Genomic DNA, 20,132 nt, shown 5'->3' with positions numbered 1-20,132 from the left:
TACATTTGATTTGATTTGAAGGCTGTCTCTCTGATAACTGGAGGTCATTGCACCTGTCCTACTGTAGTCAATGATTAGTCCCATTTGTTAGATTAGTAACAAAACCATAGACACTGCTTTGATAACTAATGGTTACGATCCAACCCTTCAATCTGGTGTTGTCACAACATAGAGGAATTTAACAAGATATGAGTCCAAATGTAAACAGTAACATTCACTCTCCTAAAGAGACAGAGGAGTCTTGTCCTTCTAGACTCCATGTTAATATTAGATAAAGTATAGAACAGATTAGAGAGAACAACAATGTACTAGACAAGAAATGTCTTTAATAAAGATGAAATGATTTATTGAATAAGCAGGAAGTACACGTTGTTTAAGTACGGAATGATAAAAGCACAAGAAGCAGACATACTGTATAACTAATAAACATATACAGTCATTTTAAATGTATTTAGAAATGTAGAACTTAACAGTAATTGATTGACAGCGGCTATTGAATGATATCTATATTCTACACATCATTGTTTGACATATGAATAAATGATTGTGTAGCAGACATGAGTCGGTCATGATTGGTTACTCATAGTCACGTGATGAGGTAGCCCTGCCTGCAACTTCAAAATCAGTGTCAGCTCTCGGCCCGAAAGGGAATTTCCTCTGTCTAATAAAGGTGTCGTTTCTCTCGTGGGAGACTCTTGTTCAGGTCCTGTATGTTGGTGTGTCTGAATGTGTGCATGTGTTTCTCTCCGACCTGTAGTTCAGAGTACCATTCTATCAAATCACACCAGTCTTCAGACCATCATTAACATACAGTAGAGAGTTCATTAATCAGCAGTGCAGAGAAAGTACCTAAGAGAAGCCTATTTCTCACAGATCCATTGTTCTGAAGAGGAACAATTAAAACTCCACCATTGTCCATGGCCTGATGACATGTGATGGATGAATGCACAGTTCTGGAGTGTACCACCACGAGGATGTTCAATCATCCAATACCTGCAGAAGAAATAACAGTTAGAGTTAGACTGGTTCTCAGAACCCAGAGTATGAATAACACAGAGAATCAGTCCTACTCCTTCCACTGTGGTCAGTGTTATTAGAGCAGTAGTCTCTTACCTTGGGGTGGTCAGTGTTTTATAGATCAGTAGTCTCTTACCTTGGGGTGGTCAGTGTTATTATAGAGCAGTAGTCTCTTACCTTGGGGTGGTCAGTGTTATTATAGAGCAGTAGTCTCTTACCTTGGGGTGGTCAGTGTTATTATAGAGCAGTAGTCTCTTACCTTGGGGTGGTCAGTGTTATTATAGAGCAGTAGTCTCTTACCTTGGGGTGGTCAGTGTTATTAGATCAGTAGTCTCTTACCTTGGGGTGGTCAGTGTTATTATAGAGCAGTAGTCTCTTACCTTGGGGTGGTCAGTGTTATTATAGAGCAGTAGTCTCTTACCTTGGGGTGGTCAGTGTTATTAGAGCAGTAGTCTCTTACCTTGGGATGATTGTGGACTTCAGGAAACAGCAGAGGGAACACCCCCCTATCCACATCGATGGAACAGTAGTGGAGAGGGTAGTAAGTTTTAAGTTCCTCGGCGTACACATCACAGACAAACTGAATTGGTCCACCCACACAGACAGCATCGTGAAGAAGGCACAGCAGCGCCTCTTCAACCTCAGGAGGCTGAAGAAATTCAGCTTGTCACCAAAAGCACTCACAAACTTCTACAGATGCACAATCGAGAGCATCCTGTCGGTCTGTATCACCGCCTGGTACGGCAACTGCTCCGCCCACAACCGTAATGCTCTCCAGAGGGTATTGAGGTTTGCACAACGCATCACCGGGGGCAAACTACCTGCCCTCCAGGACACCTACACCACCCGATGTCTCAGGAAGACCATAAAGATCATCAAGGACAACAACCACCCAAGCCACTGCCTGTTCACCCCGCTATCATCCAGAATGCGAGGTCAGTACAGGTGCATCAAAGCTGGGACCGAGAGACTGAAAAACAGCTTCTATCTCAAGGCCATCAGACTGTTAAACAGCCACCACTAACATTGAGTGGCTGCTGCCAACACACTGACTCAACTCCAGCCACTTTAATAATGGGAATTAATAATGGGAATTGATGGGAAATGATGTAAAATATATCACTAGCCACTTTAAACAATGCTACCTAATATAATGTTTACATACCTTACATTATTCATCTCATATGTATACATATATACTGTACTCTATATCATCTACTGCATCTTTATGTAATACATTTATCACTAGCCACTTTAACTATGCCACTTTGTTTACATACTCATCTCATATGTATATACTGTACTCAATACCATCTACTGTATCTTGCCTATGCTGCTCTGTACCATCACTCATTCATATCTTTATGTACATATTCTTTATCCCCTTACACTTGTGTCTATAAGGTAGTAGTTTTGGAATTGTTAGCTAGATTACTTGTTGGTTATTACTGCATTGTCGGAACTAGAAGCACAAGCATTTCGCTACACTCGCATTAACATCTGCTAACCATGTGTATGTGACAAATAAAATTTGATTTGATTTGTTATTATACACCAGTAGTCTCTTACCTTGGGGTTGTCAGTGTTATTATATACCAGTAGTCTCTTACCATGGGGTTGTCAGTGTTTTATATACCAGTAGTCTCTTACCATGGGGTTGTCAGTGTTATTATATACCAGTAGTCTCTTACCTTGGGGTGGTCAGTGTTATTATAGATCAGTAGTCTCTTACCTTGGGGTGGTCAGTGTTATTAGAGCAGTAGTCTCTTACCTTGGGGTGGTCAGTGTTATTAGAGCAGTAGTCTCTTACCTTGGGGTGGTCAGTGTTATTACAGCAGTAGTCTCTTACCTTGGGGTGGTCAGTGTTATTATAGAGCAGTAGTCTCTTACCTTGGGGTGGTCAGTGTTATTAGATCAGTAGTCTCTTACCTTGGGGTGGTCAGTGTTATTATAGATCAGTAGTCTCTTACCTTGGGGTGGTCAGTGGGGTGCCGTCCACCCATTTCCAGGTCCCCTCAGTAACAGAGTCAGTCAGACCAATCCAGGAAAAATTGACTGATTCAAACCCATTGATGAATGTCTGTTGAGGAACAGAAAAAACATTGGTACAGTTTAACTCATTTATGTTTTATTCAACCGGGCAAATCAGCTGAGAACAAATTCTTATTTACAATGACGGCCTACACCGGTCAAACCCAGACGACGCTGGGCCAATTGTGCGCCGCCCTATGGGACTCCCAATCACGGCTGGTTGTGATACAGCCTGGATTCGAACCAGAGTGTCTAGTGAGATGCAGTGCTAGATACATGTCTGTCTCTCACCTGTTCCTCTTTACTGTTAATGATCACCAGATCTGCTCCTCTCTCCAGACAGTCCTGTCTACTCTCCTCCCAGGATTTCTTCTCAGTAGAGAGGTAGTAACAGCTGCAGCCAAACCTTCTCCATCCTTCAGGACAGGACCCTAGAAGTTTCACATTTGAGTTTGAGTTTGAGTTTATTTTTTATTTTTACAGGGACAGTGCACATTAATCAACATTTCAGTAAAAGTGCCGGTTTTAGCCAACCGGCTAATTTTCAACCGCAGTCCCTGGGCAGGTTATTAAAAACAATTACAATATAAACAATAGCAACATATAGCAACAAGCAAGACATAGCAACATAGGACAAGCAAGACATAGTATACAGACAGAGCAACATAGGACAAGCAAGACATAGTATACAGACATAGCAACATAGGACAAGCAAGACATAGTATACAGACAGAGCAACATAGGACAAGCAAGACATAGTATACAGACAGAGCAACATAGGACAAGCAAGACATAGTATACAGACAGAGCAACATAGGACAAGCAAGACATAGCAACATAGGACAAGCAAGACATAGTATACAGACAGAGCAACATAGGACAAGCAAGACATAGTATACAGACATAGCAACATAGGACAAGCAAGACATAGTATACAGACATAGCAACATAGGACAAGCAAGACATAGTATACAGACATAGCAACATAGGACAAGCAAGACATAGCATATAGACAGAGCAACATAGGACAAGCAAGACATAGCATACAGACAGAGCAACATAGGACAAGCAAGACATAGCATATAGACAGAGCAACATAGGGCAAGCAAGACATAGCAACATAGGACAAGCAAGACATAGCATACAGACAGAGCAACATAGGACAAGCAAGACATAGCATACAGACAGAGCAACATAGGACAAGCAAGACATAGTATACAGACATAGCAACATAGGACAAGCAAGACATAGTATACAGACATAGCAACATAGGACAAGCAAGACATAGTATACAGACATAGCAACATAGGACAAGCAAGACATAGTATACAGACATAGCAACATAGGACAAGCAAGACATAGCATACAGACAGAGCAACATAGGACAAGCAAGACATAGCATACAGACAGAGCAACATAGGACAAGCAAGACATAGCATATAGACAGAGCAACATAGGGCAAGCAAGACATAGCAACATAGGACAAGCAAGACATAGCATACAGACAGAGCAACATAGGACAAGCAAGACATAGCATACAGACAGAGCAACATAGGACAAGCAAGACATAGCAACATAGGACAAGCAAGACATAGCAACATAGGACAAGCAAGACATAGCAACATAGGACAAGCAAGACATAGCAACATAGGACAAGCAAGACATAGCAACATAGGACAAGCAAGACATAGCAACATAGGACAAGCAAGACATAGCAACATAGGACAAGCAAGACATAGCATATAGACAGAGCAACATAGGGCAAGCAAGACATAGCAACATAGGACAAGCAAGACATAGCATACAGACAGAGCAACATAGGACAAGCAAGACATAGCATACAGACAGAGCAACATAGGACAAGCAAGACATAGCATATAGACAGAGCAACATAGGGCAAGCAAGACATAGCAACATAGGACAAGCAAGACATAGCATACAGACATAGCAACATAGGACAAGCAAGACATAGCATACAGACAGAGCAACATAGGACAAGCAAGACATAGCATATAGACAGAGCAACATAGGGCAAGCAAGACATAGCAACATAGGACAAGCAAGACATAGCATACAGACAGAGCAACATAGGACAAGCAAGACATAGCATACAGACATAGCAACATAGGACAAGCAAGACATAGCATACAGACATAGCAACATAGGACAAGCAAGACATAGCATACAGACAGAGCAACATAGGGCAAGCAAGACATAGCATACAGACAGAGCAACATAGGACAAGCAAGACATAGCATACAGACAGAGCAACATAGGGCAAGCAAGACATAGCATACAGACATAGCAACATAGGACAAGCAAGACATAGCATACAGACATAGCAACATAGGACAAGCAAGACATAGCATACAGACATAGCAACATAGGACAAGCAAGACATAGCATACAGACATAGCAACATAGGACAAGCAAGACGTAGCATACAGACATAGCAACATAGGACAAGCAAGACGTAGCATACAGACAGAGCAACATAGGACAAGCAAGACGTAGCATACAGACAGAGCAACATAGGACAAGCAAGACGTAGCATACAGACATAGCAACATAGGACAAGCAAGACGTAGCATACAGACATAGCAACATAGGACAAGCAAGACGTAGCATACAGACAATAGCAACATAGGACAAGCAAGACATAGCATACAGACAGAGCAACATAGGACAAGCAAGACATAGCATACAGACAGAGCAACATAGGACAAGCAAGACGTAGCATACAGACAGAGCAGCATAAAACAAAAAGCAGCAAGACAAAATTCATAAAAGCAACAAAGTGTTTCCACACCTCACAAGCTACAGACAACAGACAACATGGAGTGGCAACACACAGCTAGGGACCATGTTCACAAATCTGATTGACCTTTAGCCATGTCTTCAAGCATTTTGTGAAAGTGTGATATGTGGTGCAGTTATGTGTATCTGATGGCAGTGTATTCCAGACATGGGAAGCTCTCACAGAGAATGCAGATTTACTAAAGGTGCTTTTCCTTAGGGGAACTATACAGTCACCTCTCATGGCAGACCTTGTGGATCTGCTGCCATATGTCTGGGTTTTCTGTTTAACAAAAATATTGAGTGGAGGGGGAGCCAGGCCATTGAGGATCTTGAATACAAGACATGCGTCGGTGTATTGCACAAGATTTTCCCACCTCAAGAGCTCATGCTTTCTAAGGATGTGACAATGATGATGGCTATTGGGCTTCCTATAAAGCACTTTGAGAGCCTGTTTGTAGACAGACTGAATAGGTTTTAATGTTGTACAGCAAGCTTGGGCCCAACTAGTCAAGCAGTATGTTAAGTGGGGGAGTATCATAGATTTGAAGTACAGTATTGCTACCTCTGTAGTCAAACAATTTCGTATAAATCGGAAATTAGCTAGGTTGAATTTGGTTATTTGAATTACCTTTTTCACATGCTTTTTAAAAGAGAGGTTGGAATCAAGTATGATGCCAAGGTACTTAAAATCGGATACCACCTGGAGCTTCTCCCCTGACACATAGACATCTGGCTCAGTAGCATCTGTTGCCCTCTTTGTGAAGAACATGCAAACAGTTTTTTTCACATTGAGATGCAAACACGAGTCACTGAGCCACTTTGTAACCTGGACCATTACAGTAGTGAGTTCTTGTGCAGCTTGTTGTTTGCTCTTTGCATGCACATATATCACTGTATCATCTGCATACATTTGAACTTCAGACCCAGTACAGACAGAAGGCAGATCATTAATGTACAGGCTGAACAGGAGGGGCCCCAGTATTGACCCTTGGGGCACGCCCACATCATAGCTACGAGTGGGCGACAGCTCATTGCTCACTCTGACACACTGAGTTCTGCCTTCAAGGTATGATTTCATCCATCTCAAGGCATCAGGGGAAAAGTTGAACTTGGACAATTTTGTGATGAGAATCTCATGGTTAACAGTATCAAAAGCCTTCCTTAGGTCCAGAAACACAGCCCCAACAGCACCCCCTTTGTCCATCTTGGACTTCACATTTTCCAGAAGAAAGCAGTTGGCCGTTTCTGTGGAGTGTTTCGCTCTGAAGCCAAACTGCATGGAGTGTAATGTGAAGGGGCTGTTGTTGAGGTGGGCAATCAGTTGTTCTGCTACACACTTTTCAACAACCTTTGACACCACAGGTAATATACTAATGGGCCTGTAGTTACTCACGTTAGCAGGGTCGCCTGATTTAAAGATGGCCGTTATTATGGCCGACTTCCATACCCTTGGAAACACACCGAGACCAATAGATATGTTGGTGACCTTAGTAATGGGGCCAATGAGTGACTCTTTGTAGTTTTTAAGAAAGGTAGAGTCCATCCCAAACACATCTTTGGCTTTAGAGTTCTTTAGTGAGCTAATCACCTTGTTCACCTTTGACTCAGAAACCTCCCTTATGATGAAGACAGGTTGAGTGTCATTCACTAGCACTGAGCCCAAGAAACAAGTGGAGGGGTTCTGTGTCAGTACCCTGACAGAGTCAATAAAGTAGGAATTGAAGGCTATTGCTATTTCGACTGCATCCTGTGTTAGATTGTTATTCACCATGATTTCTAGTCTTTTTGCAGTGTTACTATGGTCTTTCCCTGTTAACTTTTTTAGATTCTCCCATATCAATTTAGCATTTCCCTTTGCTTCACCAATTATGTTAATAAAAAAGTTTGCCTTGGCCTGTCTGATTTCTTTCATCACCTTATTTCTCAACATGGTAAACCTACGTCTGTCATGCTCTAATTTAGATTTTAGGGCTATTTTTAGAGCATAATCACGTTCTTTCATCAATTTACAGATTTCTCCATTTAGGCAAGGAAGAGTGCTCTTTTGGCCAGGTTTGGATTTGATTTTCTTTAGGAAGCCATTTATTGTAGTCTGGATTGTGGATAGAAAAACCTGACTATCAGCTTCCACGTCTGTATAGGACAAGAGATCATTCCAGTTTATTCCCTTAATTGCTTTTTCAAAATTATTTAATTCACTCTTAGGTATTCTGAGTTGATCTGGCTTTCTAACAGTGGAGAGGTTAAACCTGCTCTTAGACAGCTTTCTGGCTATAAGTGTCAGATTATGATCAGACAGCCCAGTAACCATATTGAATGATTTAGTCACTCTCTCTGGTTTATTACTGAACACCAAATCAATCTGTGTTTTAGAGCAACAAGTCACCCTGGTTGGCCCTTTAACTAGCTGTGTAAGGTCAAAGGTATTAGTGATCCGTTTGAGGGTTTTCCTACAACACTTGTCTTCATAATTAATGTTAAAATCTCCCATTAAGATTACCTCTTTCCCAAAATCACATTCCCTAAGCATGGTATTAAACTGATCAAAAAACACACTTTTGGTGGAAGGTGGCCTATACATTCCAATGAGGGTAAAAGACATTTGGGGAGACAGTGTAACGTTCAGGCCGATACATTCTAGTTCATTATCACATGACCACTCAATTTGTTTACATCGGATATGTTCTTTAATGTAAATCATCACACCCCCTCCTCTTCCCTCAATCCTGTCTCTCCTGAAAACATTGTAGCCAGGCACAACCAAAGCAGCACATGGAGAGTGTTTATGGAGCCATGTCTCTGAGAGGCAGAGAAAGTCAAGGTTGGAGTCTGTGAGTAGATGTTGAATTTGATCACTTTTTGGAATGACACTACGAATGTTCAAGTGCCCCCCTAGTAGTCCCTTGGGCTTAGCTCGTGGGTCCCAGATGACTCGAGAGTGATTGACACATTGAAAAAAGTTAAATTTTCTGTGTTTTCTGACGGCTGGGTTTAGGCCGTTTTGTTTCGTTTTGATTAGGGGCAGTTTGGTAGCGCAATTAACAATCCCTCCCGCCTGCACTGGATGCGGGGAACTAATTAAAATAGCTTGCATACCAGAAGCAAGCATTTACCATATGTGTTACTTGAATGACATTTACTATGACTTTGACACTCAAATGTTATTTAAAATAAAAAGAACATGGCCTCCCGGGTGGCGCAGTGGTTAAGGGCGCTGTACTGCAGTGCCAGCTGTGTCCCCAGAGACTCTGGGTTCGCGCCCAGGCTCTGTCCTTGCGGAGATGGTGCAAAATCCATCAACACGGTCGGTCCCTGGGATTGGGCTGGCCAACACGATTCGGTTTGCTTGGAAGGAAAAGGAGTTGGAGCCTTTAGGACGGGAAACTTTTGGAAGGACAATTTTGATGGGGATTCTAAAGCTGACGGTGAAGGACGTGTTTTGTTTCCAAGGCAACTCGTTGGAGGGAGCATACGACGTGGCACTACATACAGAGGAGAAACACGATGATATCCTGAGAAGGGCAAGAGCAGTGGGAGGTGAGAGGCCGATGAGCCACTATGAAATAACAAGCCTGGCGAGGAACAACTTTAGGGTTGTAACTGTCAACATTTACAACCCATACGTTAAGGACGAAAAGGTGAGGGCCTTTCTGGGGAGATACATGGATAACGTCTCCTCAGCAAGGCACCTCAAAGACTCCTTTGGGTTTTGGAATGGGAGGAGAGGCTTCCAGGCCCTCCTCAGGGAGGACCCAAAGGGACATGGTGGCTACCTCCATCCTCCTGCTATGTTCTCCCTGGGGGCTGACAGGGGGACGTTGTTTTATGCACGTCAGCCTCCATTTTGCAGGCGTTGTATGGCCTATGGCCACATCTTCGCCTCGTGCAGCGCAAGAAAATACAGATTTTGTGGATCTGGGGAGCACAAGGCGAAGGATTGTGACAAGCCTAAGGCGTGCCACGGGTGTGGCTCGTTAGCACACCTGTGGCGGGGGTGCCCGGCTTGTCAGAGGTCATACGCGTCTGTGGCTGGGGGGGGGAGCAGGAGCGGGGGAAGAAGAGGAGGGGAAAGAAGCACGCCTCATGACCAGAGTACAGGTCCAGAGGGGAGGGTCGCAAGGAAGGAGGAGGATCAAGAAGCGGCGGCTGGAAGAGAGAAGGAAACGGAAGGCACGGGAGTAGGAGAACCAGGAAAAGCGGCGGAAGAAGGCAACCGAGTGGAGGAGCATGAGAGAGAAGAAAGCGAGAGAGGAGTGTTGGAGAAGGAGACGGTGGAAGAGCAAGTGGAGTGGGGGGAAAGTGCCCTGGTGGAAGAGATGAGGGGTATGGTGGAGGAACTGGCGGGGGGGAGGGTGGTATCTCTCCACTGCCGCCATCACCAAAGAAGAGAATGAAGAGGAGGGTGCGATTGGCCGACAATGAGAGGGAGGGGATGGTCAAGAGAGTGATGGGGTGGGAGAAACCTCTGGGTTGCTGCTGGTTTCCCCAGGCCCTCAACTTATGTTGGGTGGGGTCACACCTAACAAGACTCAGGACTGGGTACAGGAGGAGGTGGGGAGTTTTTTGTTTGGGGACTCAGCCTCCCCTATTTTTTTCCAAACCAGCTGCAGCACTGGGGAGGGGGAGGAGTGTGGGGGAGACCCAGGGTGCAGGGCACCCCGGAGCCAAACACTATTCCTGCATCCTGGGTTGGTGAGATGGAGGAAGAGGGGGGGATGCCGGGAGTACGGATGGTGTTTTCACAGGTAGATATGGAGCAGGGGAGCATCGGGTGAGTCTCCTGTTTTTGTTTTTTTCTGTCTGGGTTTAGAATTTGAGTGTATTACATGATTTTATTATTTCATGGGGTCTAATTTTACTTTTGTTAGTTTAAATGTAAGGGGTTTAAGGGATTATGTTAAGAGGAGGGCGGTTTTTAGTTATTTGGAGGGTGTGGGGTTTGATTTTTGTTTTTTACAGGATGTTCACCTGAGGGATGGAGGGGATGTTAGTAGGTTTAAGAGGGAGTGGGACAAGGGGGAGTCGGTTTGGGGTATTGGGGGGGTGCACTCATCGGGGGTAGGGATTTTGTGTGGGCACAGGGAGGTAAAAGTGGAGGGTTCTTTTGTGGTGATGCAAGGGAGGGTTATAGGGGTGGATGTCACGATAAGGGATTGTAAATTTAGATTAGTGGTAGTGTATGGGCCACAGGTGGAGGCAGACAGGAGGGAGATGGTGGACTGTCTGACGCCCCTGTGTGTCACAAATAGGAAATTAGTGATAGGGGGGATTTTAATACAGATTTAGGATTTAATACAGATTTCAGTGCAGGCGCCATCACCGGGCTAATGGCTTGCCATGGTCTGGTTGATGGTGGCCTGCACACTACTCCGAAAATGGCCGGTCCTACTATATTTTTGTACCCAGGTCTTTGGGTAAGTTGTCTGGGCGGCTGTTGCCTGTTTTCTTTTCGGATCACGACGGGGTGCTCCTGCAGGTGGGGTCGCCAGTCTGCCTCTTTGGTAGGGGGTACTGGAAGTTAGATCGGGATGTGCTGGAGGAGCAGGCTTTTGTTGACGGGTTTTTTGGTTTCTTTTGGAGGCTTGAAAGCCTCCGGTCCATGTGCGAGGGGGTGTGAAGGCCATCCTTGAGACGGGGGTCCCGGGGGGATCAATGGCTGTTGGTGTGCTGTCACTTTTATATAAGAAGGGGGAAGTAACAGACCTTGGCAACTGGCGGCCATTGACCATGCTGTGTGTAGATTACAAGCTACTTGCAAAGGTTTTAGCAGACCGGTTGCGCACAGCCCTTCCCTACGTCGTCCATGAGGATCAGACGTGCGGGGTAGAGGGCCGCTCTATTAGATGGAACCTACAGTTAATCAGGGACTCCATCGCTTGGGTTGAAGATAGAGGACTGCCTTTAATGGTAGCAGTGCTAGATCAGGCGAAAGCCTTTGATCGCGTGAATAGATCCTTTTTATTCAGAGTGTTAGGTCGATTAGGATTTGGGGAGACAGGGCAGGTGGAGCGCACGGTGTCCCCAATGTGGGTGCATAGTCCTGTGCGGAACATACCAGCTCCGCATATCGGCCGGGCTAGAGTGGGCATCGAGCCAAGTGCCATGAAGCCGGCTCTACGCATCTGGTCTCCAGTGCGTCTCCTTGGGCCGGCTTACATGGCACCAGCCTTGTGCATGGTGTCCCCGGTTCGCCTGCATAGCCCAGTGCGGGCTATTCCACCTCGCCGCACTGGCAGGGCGACCGGGAGCATTCAACCAGGTAAGGTTGGGCAGGCTGGGTGCTCAAGAGCTCCAGTGCGCCTGCACGGTCCTGTCTATCCGGTACCACCTCCACGCACCAGCCCTCCGGTGGCAGCCCCCCGCACCGGGCTGTGTCTCCGTCTCGTCCCTAAATCAAATCAAATCAAATCAAATGTATTTATATAGCCCTTCGTACATCAGCTGATATCTCAAAGTGCTGTACAGAAAGCCAGCCTAAAACCCCAAACAGCAAGCAATGCAGGTGCTCCCGCCTGTCCGGCACCGCCGGAGCCTCCCTCCTCTCTGATGCCGCCGGAGTCTCCCGCCTGTCTGGCGCCGCCGGAGCCTCCCTCCTCTCCGGCACCGCTGGAGTCTCGTCTGCCCGGCGCCGCCTGAGCTACCCGTCTGCCCATCGCCATCAGAGTCTCCCGTCTGCCCAGCGCCGCCAGTCTGCCCAGCGCCGCCAGTCTGCAAGGAGCCGCCAGTGCCGCCAGTCTGCCAGGATCCGCCAGAGCCGCCAGTCAGCCAGGATCTGCCAGAGTTGTCAGTCTGTCCTGAGCTGCCCCTCTGTCCCGAGCTGCCCCTCTGTCCCGAGCTGCCCCTCTGTCCCGAGCTGCCCCTCAGTCCAGTGGGTTCATTTAGAAGGGTCGCCGTGGTTAGGAGGCCACGGAAGCGGACAATGGGGCGGACTAAGACTATGGTGAAGTGGGGGCCACGTCCAGCACCAGAGCCGCCACCGCGGACAGATGCCCACCCAGACACTCCCCAATAGGTTCAGGTTTTGCGGCCGGAGTCCACACCTTGGGGGGGGGGGGGGGGGTACTGGTTCACCCTGACCATAGTTTGCTTTGTATGTTCTGTTTTGTTTGGTCAGGGTGTGATCTGAGTGGGCATTCTATGTTGGATGTCTTGTTTGTCTGTTTCTGTGTTTGGGCCTGATATGGTTCTCAATCAGAGGCAGGTGTTAGTCATTGTCTCTGATTGGGAGCCATATTTAGGTAGCCTGTTTTGTTTTGGGTTTTGTGGGTGATTGTTCCTGTCTTTGTGTTTGTTACACCAGATAGGGCTGTTTTCGGTTTTTCACGGTTCTTGTTTTTGTATATTGTTCTATTTTCATCTTTATTAAAGATGTATCTAAATAACCACACTGCGTTTTGGTCCACCTCTCCTTCAACAGAAGAATCCTGTATGTATGGATTTCACATGACTGGGAATACAGATATGCATCTGTTGGGCACAGATATCTTAAATTTAAAGGTAGTGGTGTGGATCAGACAACCATCATTTGTCTCCTTCATAGAGTTGATCAGGCTGTTGATTGTGGCCTGTGGAATGTTGTCCCACTCCACTTCAATGCCTGTGCAAAGTTGCTGGATATTGGCGGGAACTGGAACACACTGTCGTACATGTCAATCCAGAGCATCACAGACATGCTCAATGGGTGACATGTCTGGTGACTATTCAGGACATGGAAGAACTGGGACATTTTCATCTTCCAAGAAATGTGTACAGATCCTTGCTACATGCAGAAGAGCTTCCCGGAGACGATTTCTAACAGTTTGTGCAGAAATTCATCGATTGTGCAAACCTTCAGTTTCATCAGCTGTCCGGGTGGCAGGTGAAGGAGTCAGATGTGGAGGTCCTGAGCTGGCGTGGTTACACGTGGTCTGGGGTTGTGAGGCCGGGTGGACGTACTGACAAATTCTCTAAAACGACGTTGGAGGCGGCTTACGGTAGAGAAATGAACATTCAATTATCTGGCAACAACTCTGGTCGACATTCTTGTAGTTGCCATGCCAATTGCATGATCCCTCACCTTGAGACATCTGTGTTGTGGACAAAACTGCACAATTTAGTGTGTCCTTTTATTGTCCCCAGCACAAGTTGCACCTGTGTAATTATGATGCTGTTTAATCACCTTCTTGATATGCCACACCTTTCAGGTGGAACGGATCATCTTGGCAAAGGAGAAATGCTCACTAACAGAGATGAAAACAAATTTGAGCATTTGATAGAAACTGGCTTTTTGTGTGTATGGAGCATTTCTGGTATCTTTTATTTCTGCTCATGAAACATGAGACCAACACTTTACATGTTGCGTTTATATTTTTGTTCAGTGTATCTGACATTTACACGTTAAACATAACTTTTGCAACTATTATTTATTCACACATTCAATAAGTAGCTTTGCATGAGCCTTGTCTTATGAGAGGTCAGAACAGCTCATAGGATCTAGTCTCCTGTTTCTGTAGAGACAGCTTGATGTACAAGTAACAACTTCCAATGTATCTGACATCTCTAGTCTCTTCTAGAATTACTAATTAAAAACTGGGTCAATGTATTACATTACACTTCAGATCCCCAGTTTCTACACAGATCAGAAAATGTCCCTTCAGTTGTGATGCACCTTACATGTCGAACAGTTTTTAACTGTTAATTGTGATTGTTTTCTTAAGGTGTATATGTCTTGTGTCTAAGTAGTTGTGCATGTATGTGTTTTATTTCTTTGTATTGAAAACAGGGCTCTACTGCAAATGAGACATTGGTCCTAGTTGATCCTGTTTAAATCAAATTAAAATGTAAGTACACCCGCTGGACACTAGTCTATCGTAGGACCTCCGCTTTATCTCCTTTATGCTGAGTGCCAAGCAGACACTCATCGGGTAACATTTTACAGCCTTTCATATGACTCGGTCGGGGATCGAACTCTCAATACTTCCAATCTCAGGGCGAACACTAACCACAAGGTCACTGGTGAATTATAAAAAATGTCCAACAACAATTTATCTAACTTCCTTGACTGACAAACCTAAATCTGAGGGTGTTCGAGGTATGTAGTTCTGATTATAACTCTGATCTCCTGTGGCATGTGTTGAGCACTACGGCAAAACACAGTTCCTGTCATTTGTTACTGTTCCTAATGGCCACGGCTAGCGCTGACAATACTTCTTGAATTTGCTTGGGTGTGAAATAACAGGTCAACTACCGAAACTGTGTGGGGGGGCTGTCCTTACCATTGATCTTCCAGTTCAGCCATTCTTTCTCCTTCTGTAGCTGGTCACGCTCCATAGTTGTAGTGTTCAGACTCTTCATCAACTCATCTATTTCAGTGGTCCTGGTATTTAGACTATTCTGTAACTGGTCTCTCTCGGTGGTCCTGGTATTTAGACTATTCTGTAGCTGGTCTCTCTCTGTGGTCCTGGTGTTTAGACTATTCTGTAGCTGGTCTCTATCTGTGGTCCTGGTATTTAGACTATTCTGTAGCTGGTCTCTCTCTGTGGTCCTGGTATTTAGACTATTCTGTAGCTGGTCTCTCTCTGTGGTCCTGGTATTTAGACTATTCTGTAACTGGTCTCTCTCTGTGGTCCTGGTATTTAGACTATTCTGTAGCTGGTCTCTCTCTTTAGTCAGGGTGTTGTAAATTGTCTGTAGCTGGTCTCTCTCTGCAGCTGCATCTGTAAAATGGAAAAGTCAATCAAAATGTGTAACTGTCACAACATTGACTACAAATGTTTTAGTAAAAAACAATGTTCACTTACAGGAATCCCACAGGCCCATGATCACAGCCAGTACAACAAACACTGCAGCAACTGTGGAGGGTCTCTTCCACCACTGAAAATGTTCTGAATAACAAGTTATTAAAGTCAGATAATTGGTCATGTGTTTTACTTGTATGATCGATGCTTTAGAACAGGATCTGGCACCTTTCAGTTTTGGACTGATGCATTCCAGAACCTATTTGGCTGGATCCGCTACCTCTCATGGCATTAAAAATAGTTACAATTTGCAGTGTAAAAAAAGTATAATTAAAGCAATCAAAGTTATTTGGAGTTTTCTCCTCGTCAATTCTCCTGCCCCCTAAAACAAATGCAATGTGAAAGCTCGCACCTGAAAAAGGGCACTGTAGGTAGAGGCAGGTAGCCTCAATATTAATGGGCACTGTAGTTAGGGGTAAGGTAGAGGCAGGCAGCCTCGAGGTTACAGTGTTGTGCCAATAACCGAAAGTTGCAGGTTTGAATACCGGAGCGGACAAGGTGAAAAATATGTTGTGCCCTTGAACAAGGCACTTCATCCTAATTGCTCCAGGAGCGTTGTACGTTGGAGACATTGTGATCGTTGTCAAGAAGTCACACCCTTCCCACTGGAGTTAGAAGTTCAGAGTGAGAAAGTATAGACTATATAGAAATAATTACGCTAAAATTATCATGAAATTATGAGGATTTCTATACTCTTGAACAGGAGGAAAAGTAGAATAGTAGTCAAAGAAAATGTACCTTTACATCCCATGCTGACACATACATTATGATTACTAAAGTATTTATTTATTTATTTCACCTCTATTTAACCAGGTAGGCTAGTGGAGAACAAGTTCTCATTTGCAATTGCAACCTGGCCAAGATAAAGCAAAGCAGTTCGACACATACAACAACCCAGAGTGACACATGGAATAAACAAAACATACAGTCAATAATACAGTAGGAAAAAAAGTATATACTGAGTGCAAATGAGGTAAGATAAGGGAGTTAAGGCAATAAATAGGCCATGGTGGCGAAGTAATTACAATATGGCAATTAAACACTGTAATGGTAGATGTGCAAAAGATGGACGTGCAAGTAGAGATACTGGGGTACAAAGGAGCAAGATAAGCAAATAAATACAGTATGGGGATGAGGTAGTTGGATGGGCTTTTTACAGATGGGCTATGTCCAGGTGCAGTGATCTGAGAGCTGCTCTGACAACTGGTGCTTAAATCTAGTGAGGGAGATAGGAGTCTCCAGCTTCAGTGATTTTTGCAGTTTGCTCCAGTCATTGGCAGCCGAGAACTGGAAGGAAAGGTGACCAAAGGAGGAATTGGCTTTGGGGGTGACCAGTGAAATATACCTTCTGGAGCGCGTGTTATGAGTGGGTGCTGCTATGGTGACCAGCGAGCTGAGATAAGGCGGGGCATTACCTAGCAGAGACGTGTAGATAACCTGTAGCCAGTGGGTTTGGTGACGAGTATGAAGCGAGGGCCAGCCAACGAGAGCGTATAGGTCGCAGTGGTGGGTAGTGTATAGGGCTTTGGTGACAAAACGGATGGCACTATGATAGACTGCATCCAATTTGTGGAGTAGAGTGTTGGAGGCTATTTTATAGATGACATAGCCGAAGTCGAGGATTGGTAGGATGGTCAGTTTTACGAGGGTATGTTAGGCAGCATGAGTGAAGGATGCTTTGTTGCGAATTAGGAAGCCGATTCTAGATTTCATTTTGAATTGGAGATGCTTAATGTGGGTCTGGAAGGAGAGTTTACAGTCTAGCCTGACACCTAGGTATTTGTAGTTATCCACGTATTCTAAGTCAGAGCAATCCAGTGATGCTGGATGGGCGGGCAGGTGCGGGCAATGATCGGTTGAAGAGCATGCATTTAGTTTTACTTGCATTTAAGAGCAGTTGGAGGCCATGGAAGGAGAGTTGTATGGCATTGAAGCTCGTCTGGAGGTTAGTTAACACAGTGTCCAAAGAGGGGCAAGAAGTATACAGAATGGTGTCGTCTGTGTAGAGGTGGATCAGATAATCGCCAGCAGAAAGAGCGACATCATTGATGTAGACAGAGAAGAGAGTCGGCCTGAGAATTGAACCCTGTGGCACCCCCATAGACTGCCAGAGGTCCGGACAACAGGCCCTCCGATTTGACACACTGAACTCTATCAGAGAAGTAGTTGGTGAACCAGGCGAGGCAATCATTTGAGAAACCAAGGCTGTTGAGTTAGCCAATAAGAATGTGGTGATTGACAGAGTCGAAAGCTTTGGCCAGGTCGATGAACACGGCTGCACAGTAATGTCTTTTGTCGATGGCGGTTATGATATTGTTAAGGAGCTTGAGCGTGGCTGAGGTGCACCCTTGACCAGCTCCGAAAACAGATTGCATAGCAGAGAAGGTACGTTGGGATACGAAATGGTCGTTAATCTGTTTGTTAACTTGGCTTTCGAAGACCTTAGAGAGGTAGGATAGATATAGGTATGTAGCAGTTTGCGTCTAGAGTGTCTCCCCCTTTGAAGAGGGGGATGACCGCGGCAGCTTTCCAATCTTTGGGAATCTCAGACAATATGAAAGAGAGGTTGAACAGGCTAGTAATAGGTGTTGCAACAATTTCGAGAGATCATTTTAGAAAGAGAGGTTCCAGATTGTCCAGCCCGGCTGATTTGTAGGGGTCCAGATTTTGCAAGCTCTTTCAGAACATAAGCTATCTGGATATGGGTGAAGGAGAAATGATGGGGGCTTGGGCGGGTTGCTGTGGAGGGTGCATAGAGAAATGCTTATTGAAATTCTCAATTATACTGGATTTATTGGTGGTAACAGTGTTTCCTAGCCTCAGAGCAGTGGGTAGCTGGGAGGAGGTGCTCTTATTCTCCATGGACTTTACAGTGTCCAAGAACATTTCGGAGTTTGTACTACAGGATGTAAATTTCTGATTGAAAAAGCTAGCCTTAGCTTTCCTAACAGCCAGTGTATATTGGTCCCTAACTTCCCTGAAAAATTGCATATCACAGGAGCTATTCGATGCTAATGCAGAACGCCACAGGATGTTTTTTTGCTGGTCACGTCTGGAGTGAACCAAGGGCTATATCTATTCCTGGTTCTACATTTTTTGAATGGAGCATGCTTATTTAAGATGTTGAGGAAGGCACTGACATTGAGGTCAATGTCATTCCAGGATACCCTGGCCAGGTCGATTAGAAAGGCCTGCTCGCTGAAGTATTTTAGGGAGCGTTTGACACTGATGAGGGGTGGTCGTTTTATCGCAGACCCATTACGGATGCAGGCAATGAGGCAGTGATTGCTGAGATCTTGATTGAAAACAGCAGAGGTGTATTTGTAGGGCGAGTTAGTTAGAATGATATCTATGAGGGTGCCCGGTGTTTACGGATTTGGGGTTGTACCTGGTAGGTTCATTGATAAATTGTGTGAGATTGGAGGCATCAAGCTTAGATTGTAGGATGGCCGGGGTTAAGCTCAGAAGATAGATGGGTGGCAATCAATTCACATATGGTGTCGAGGGCACAACTGGGGGCAGAGGGTGGCCTATAGCAAGTGGCAACGGTGAGATACTTGTTTCTGGAAAGGTTCATTTTTAGAAGTAGAAGCTCGCATTGTTTGGGTACAGACCTGGATAGTAAGACAGAACTCTGCAGGTTATCTTTGCAGTAGATTGCAATACCGCCACCTTTGGCAGTTCTATCTTGGCAGAAAATTTTATAGTTAGGGATGGAAATTTCAGGGGGTTTTGTGGTTTTCCTAAGCCAGGATTCAGACATGGCTAAGGCATCCGGGTTGGCAGAGTGTGCTAAAGCAGTGAGTAAAACAAACTTAGGGAGTAGGCTTCTAATGTTAACATGCATGAAACCAAGGCTTTTACGGTTGCAGAAGTTAACAAATGAGAGCACCTGGGGAGTGGGAGTGGAGCTAGGCACTGCAGGTTCTGGATTAACCTCTACATCACCAGAGGAACAGAGGAGAAGTAGGATAAGGGTACGGCTAAATGCTATAAGAACTGGCCGTCTAGCACATTCGTAAACAAAGAGTAAAAGGAGCAGGTTTCTGGGCACGATAGCATAGATTCAAGGCAAAATGTACAGACAAAGGTAAGGTAGGATGTGAGTACATTGGAGGTAAACCTAGGCATTGAGTAATGAAGAGAGTGATATAGTCTCTAGAGATGTTTAAACCAGGTGATGTAATCGCCTATGTAGGAGGTTATTTTGATATCTAGTTAAGATCTTATAAACTTTGACACCAAACATAATACTTTAGTAGGATAATTCCTTACCTGTGGTTAGGGTTGTTGACACCAGTTGACTTTGCTTTCCATTTTCCAGCACAGTGCAGACAGTGACGGAAGTACTGAGTACCACATTGCAGGTCAGAGAGACTGATGCTGTGTGAAGATGTGATAGTGATGTGTGGTTTTGTCCCTGGACACTGGTAGGAGAGGAGATTTGGTAATGATAATGATGTTGGGTTGGTTCAATCCTGGTGGCTGGCTCCAGCTAACAGCAGCTGA

At 45.0% G+C, this 20,132-nt stretch overlaps 1 protein-coding gene across 1 annotated transcript; it reads right to left on the bottom strand.

The window, feature by feature from the left end:
• Positions 1-320: 320 nt before the first annotated feature.
• Positions 321-20,061, bottom strand: LOC109880715 (C-type lectin domain family 4 member E). Its single transcript, XM_031819219.1, has 7 exons — positions 19,899-20,061; positions 15,627-15,710; positions 15,462-15,542; positions 15,102-15,377; positions 3,340-3,479; positions 2,988-3,097; positions 321-993 (listed from the first exon to the last, which is right to left on the bottom strand). The coding sequence occupies exons 2-7, from the start codon at positions 15,643-15,645 to the stop codon at positions 861-863; spliced, it is 759 nt and encodes a 252-aa protein (XP_031675079.1). The 5' UTR covers positions 15,646-15,710; positions 19,899-20,061; the 3' UTR covers positions 321-860.
• Between the last annotated feature and the right edge of the window lie 71 nt (positions 20,062-20,132).

Source organism: Oncorhynchus kisutch, unplaced genomic scaffold, assembly GCF_002021735.2.
Source record: "Oncorhynchus kisutch isolate 150728-3 unplaced genomic scaffold, Okis_V2 scaffold1960, whole genome shotgun sequence".
In the NCBI taxonomy this organism is placed as follows: domain Eukaryota; kingdom Metazoa; phylum Chordata; class Actinopteri; order Salmoniformes; family Salmonidae; genus Oncorhynchus; species Oncorhynchus kisutch.
This window is presented reverse-complemented; position numbering and strand designations above follow the sequence as displayed.